At 47.5% G+C, this 5320-nt stretch overlaps 1 protein-coding gene across 1 annotated transcript in view; it reads right to left on the bottom strand.

Annotated features, from left to right (window-relative positions):
* Positions 1 to 5320, bottom strand: part of SNX29 (sorting nexin 29) — a 681105-nt gene that overhangs the window by 636491 nt on the left and 39294 nt on the right. The window contains exon 5 of the mRNA XM_007939635.2: positions 2747 to 2799. Coding sequence (XP_007937826.2) covers positions 2747 to 2799 — 53 coding nt within the window. The remainder of the gene's footprint in view (positions 1 to 2746; positions 2800 to 5320) is intronic.

Below are 5320 nucleotides of genomic sequence, written 5' to 3'. Positions count from 1 at the left end.
GTGTATCAGAGTGAACTGTGCTCCATAGGGTTTTCAATGGCCAATTTTTCCAGAGTAGATCACCAGGCCTTTCTTTCAAGGTCTGGGTGGACTTGAACCTTCAACGTGTGGGTGACTAGCCATGCACATTAACCATTTCCACTACTCAAGGAATCTCCTTCATGAACAGAGCTATCTCCTTACACAGAATGAAAACTAAATTTTAATATGTCTGGCACTTTACACCCAGTATCTCAATTAATCCTCACAACTATCCACGGGCTCAGAGAGGTCAGGCAGGTCACAAAGTGGAGAGGGGTTCAGAGGGCCTTGAGGGCCCAGGCACTCTAGTGAGCCTAGTCGAGGCACAGAGGCAGCCCGAGAGAGAGCTCTCAGCGGCCCAATCTGTAATCAGTGTCTTATAGCACCATCTCTCCAGTGAACAGAGAGGCACCTAAGGGGCGGAAACGTGCCTGAACCATCTAGGACGCACAGAGCCTGACACCAAGCAGGGACTCAGTATCTAACCGTCGAACAAATGAATGATTCAACAAGTGTTCACCGAGCACTCACTATATGCCAGGCAACGTGGTGGTACAGTTAACATGCTCAGCTTCTAACCAAAAGGTTGTGGGTGCCCAGAGGCACCTCAGAAAAAAGGCCTGGCAATCTACTTCTGAAAAGCCAGGCGTTCCAAACCCTGCAGGGCACTGTTCTAATGTGACATGAATGGAGTCACCGTGAGAGGGAGTCGACTAGATGACAACTGGTTGGTTAGTTGGATAGTTGGTGGGTGGTATGGGTGGTTAGCAAAACAGGCATGATTCCAGCTTGCCACCCTAAGGATACAAGTGTATTCAAACCCACATACAAATGCACGATTCAACAGATTTAAATACTAGAATGCTACAGAGCAGGAGTCAGCAAACTAAGGCCTGCAGGCCAAATCAGGCCCACGGTCTATTTCTGCAAATAAACCATCTGTTTACATACCGTGTATGGCTGCTTTTACACTACAACAGCAGAGCAGAGGAGGGCCACAAAGCCCAAAATACCTACTATCTGGCCCTTTACAGAAAAAGCATGCTGAGCCCTGGTAGAGAGCAAGGAAAAGGGACCCACTTACCAATGGTACGGTATCAGTGGTTTGAAAAAGAATCGAGGTTTTTAAAAAAAAAAAAAAAAGTGGGTGGAGCAGAGAGCCAAGAGAAATGTGGGGGTGGGGATGTGGGTCTTCATCCCAAAGCAAAGAGAAGGGGGGGCATTAATAGGGAGGTGGGTGAGGGAGTCTGCATTCTGCAGGGTTCTCTCAATGCAGGGGGAGAATGCCCAGCTCAAACACCGATACAGTATGAATGTCACCACGGCCACCCAAGAGACAGTGATGGCAGGGGCAGGGTGAGACAGAGGAGATGGGGAGGGGCAAACAGACTCATTCCAGGGCTAGAACGCTTGTCAGGGATGAAGAGGAGACAGGGCTTGTCTAGTTTCTCAGGTCCCACACAGGTATTTTAAATGTGTACCAAAGCTACCTGCTGAGGTCAACCCTTCTCATTGAGCAGAGACCCCGATGTGGCCTTTCGTACTTAAAGGTGGTCCACCTCTAGCCAAACACACTTCAAAGACAAGAACAGGACTCTGATAATGACAAGGAACCTTTCAGGGGTTAAAACAAGTCCCTAATTACTGGGATCCACCATCAACACCCATGGAAGCAGCAGTCAAGAGATCAGAGGTCAGATTTGCACTGGGCAAATCTGCTGCAAAGGACCTCTTCACAGTGTTGAAGAGCAAAGATGTCACTTTGAAGACGAAGATATCTCTTTGAAGACTAAGGCGTGCCTAACCCAAGCCATAGTATTTTCAATAGTCTGATGTGTGTGTGAAAGCAGGACAATGAATAAGGAAGACCAAACGAGAGTTGATACTTTTCACCTGTGGTGCTGGCAAAGAATGCTGAAAGTACCATGGACTGCCAGAAGAACTAACAAATCTGTCCTGGAGGAAGTGCAGCCAGAATGCTCCTTGGGAGCAAGAATGGCCAGACTTCATCTCACCTTCTTTGGTCACGTTGTCATTAGGCATCATTCCCTGGAGAAGGATGTCATGCTTGGTACAGTGGAGGGTCAGTGAAAAAGCACAAGACTGTCAATGAGATGGATTGACACAGTGGCTGCAATGATGGGCTCAGGTATAGAAAGAATTGTGGGGTTGGCACAGGACCGGGCAGTGTTTCGTTCTGTTGTACAGAGAGTCACTGAGTCAGAGCTGACTCAATGGCACCTAACAACAACAATATGCATCCATATAATTTTGTTTCCTGCCCTTTGTATCTGTCATAATTATTATGTATTTTTCAGCTTAAAACAAGTGCTATAGGAACATTTTTATTACATAAAAATATAAGTATTATAAATATTAACATTCCATCCAACTGATACACTGCACTTTATTAATCATTTCTCCACTGCTGGGGTCTTAGATTTCTGAGTTTTCACGATTATAAGCTACCCTGAAAATAATTTTATGCAGGAAGGTATTTCAGGTAGTTCCCTCTCAACAGATTGCTGGAAGCAGGATGATAAGAACCTAGAAACACTTGAGAGGAGCAGGCACTGCCCAGACAGTCTACAGGTCACCAACCCAATCGCTGCAACTGCTGGCTCCAACTCGCTGCCCCTTCGAGTGGAGAGAGGGTAAAGGGAGGCTCCAGCTCTCTGCACCTTTGGGTCTTGTGGGTAAAGGGCTCAAGAAGCCATCCACATACCTGCTGTCGGAATCGGAGGCGATCTCTTTTCTCCCTCCAAAGCGGATCTGGCACTGCACAGAAAAAGAAGTCACGGGGGTCAGCTGTTGGGATGGGACAGGCAATGTCACAAAGCAGTCCATGTGAACCTCCAGGGTCAGGAGGAGGACACAGTACCAGAGACCCCGGGTGCCGAGTCAGGGCTTCCCTGTGCCCTGGGTGTCAGGCCAGGAACTAAAGACGTGGACAGCCCAGGCTTCCGGCTGCACATAAAGGAAACCCTTATCTCCCACTTGTTACAGAAGTGCGCCTCGTGGGAAAACAAAGCTGAGAGGAAAGCAAGCCACCCAGCCTTCTGCAAATGACTTAGAAGTATCTCACATCTGCCAGCAGCTGACTGCCTGGAACTCAGAGCCCTTAACAGGCGATCACAAAAACGTTCACAAATCTGTGATGCTGCTTCCCTCTGACGAAGCCCCAAAGTTGTTGTGACGGACTTTAAAACTACATCTGCACAAATCACTTCAAACGAGCCGTCGGGAATAAAGACAGCAAACACTCTCTTTGAAGGTGCAGGATCTCCACAGTGGGTAGCAGGCTTGCAGTGGTCCTGAACTTACTATCAAAAAACATATACAAAAGCTCAAATATGTTTGTCAAAATTCACGGGCTTGGACATTTAAAACTGGTGTGTTTTATTCTGTGTAAATACAGTCAATAAAGTTGACTGTTAAGGGCATTTACAACACTTTCACCCCCAAACTAATCATAATAATGGGGGCTCCAGACAAGGGCTCCAATTTATTTCTGTCCAACTGCTACATTTAAAAAGGGTCAACCTGCCTCCTGACCTTCTTGTCAGAGTTGTCATTTCTGGACCAAAGAAAGAAGAAACTAGTAATGTGGGCTCCATGAGGAATCCCTGGGTTGTGGAAATGGTTAAGCACTCAACTACTGGCCAAAAGGTAGGTGGTTCAAACGCACCCAGAGGCCTCAGAAGACAGCCTGCCATCTGCTCCCAAAAGGTCACAGCCTTGCAAACCCCATGGAGCAGTTCTACTCTGCACACACGGCATCACCATAAGTCGGAACTGACTGGATGGCGACTAACAACCGCTACCACCAAACAATATAGTAATGTGGGTTCCGTATTTACTACCGACCAGGCACTGGCCAGGCCAGTACCACTCCAACAAAGCAGATGCTGTTACAAGTCAATGTGGGCTCCCAGCAAGCCCACGTGTGTCACAGGAGAGCTGTGCTCCACGGGGTTTTCAATGACTGTTTTTTTTTTAAGCAGATCACCAGGCCCTTCTGAGATGCCTCACCCAAAAATCAAACTCACTGCTATCAAGTCGACTCCGACTCAGTGACCCCCTCCTTGGGTTTCTGGGGCAGTATCTCTACGGAAGCTGATTGCCCAACCTTCCTTCCGAGGAGTAGCGGGTGGGATTGAACCACCAGCCCTCTAATTAGCAGTCAAACATGTTAGGCACTATGCCACCAGAGCTCCTGAGATGCCTCAGGGTAGACTCAAACCACCAAACTTTTGGTTAGTAGCCGAGCACTCTAATCTTTTGCACCACGGCTTTGACCTACTGAAATAAATGCAATTCCCTCAAGAGCCCTACGGAGATAAGTGACCCCAGTCACAGAGGAGAAGAGAGACCTTCAGAGACATGAGATGAGTTGCCCCAAAATACACAACTGTGAAGAGATGAAGCTGGCATTCAACCCCAGGTGTGCCTGAGCCCAAAGGCCATGTCCTTTCCACTACACCATGGCACCTTGAGATCTGGGAAGAGGCTAAATTCTCTGGGGTCACTTTAACACTTAATACACACTCATCTGTTAAATTACTCATCTCCTGTTATTATAATTAATCAAAAAAAAAAAAAAAAAAAACTGCCATCAAGTCGATTCCGACTCATAGCAACCCCCTTTGGGTTTCTAAGGCAATAAATCTTTATGGAAGTAGATTGTTCAGTCTTTTTTTCCCCAGAGTGACTGGTGAGTTTGAACCGCCAACCTCCTGGTTAGCAGTCAAATCCCTATAATTACACGCATGTAACTGTCAGTGGCTCCTTCCAAAAAATGAGCTCCTAGTTGCATCTAACTCTGCCACTTCTTAATGAAGCCTTGACCCAGTTATTGAACCCCTCTGAGCCTCAGTTTCTTCATTAGTAAAATGGAAGTAATTACAGTAGCCATCTCCTAGGGTGGCTGGAAGATTAACTGTCAAGCACTTAGCAGAGAGCCCAGCACAGTGAAGGTGTGATAAACGAGAACAACCAGTCTTGTGTGTCTTCGCCTGCCTGGGATCCGGCAGGAAGACTGAAGCTTGGTGTCCAGGCTGGCTTCCAAGCCCGGCCAGAAGCCGGCAACAGCAGCAGCACCAATCAATGAGTACAGAGCCCACCTGGAGGGTCCAGAGGCTGACTATCCTGCACCTGGCCTCACACCTCCTTATTTCTGTTCTCATGCTTATGGGGTCCCAACTCCAAACCACTACCTCAGCACCCTAAAAAGCAGCCTCAGAAAAACAACTCCCTGCCATCAAGTCATTTACAACTCATAGCAACCCCCACTGGGTTT

The sequence above is a fragment of the Orycteropus afer genome, unplaced genomic scaffold, assembly GCF_000298275.1.
Source record: "Orycteropus afer afer isolate SDZICR_OR568_19922 unplaced genomic scaffold, OryAfe1.0 scaffold00061, whole genome shotgun sequence".
NCBI lineage: Eukaryota > Metazoa > Chordata > Mammalia > Tubulidentata > Orycteropodidae > Orycteropus > Orycteropus afer.
The sequence above is the reverse complement of the archived record's forward strand: the minus strand, read 5'-3'. Positions and strand labels throughout refer to the sequence as shown.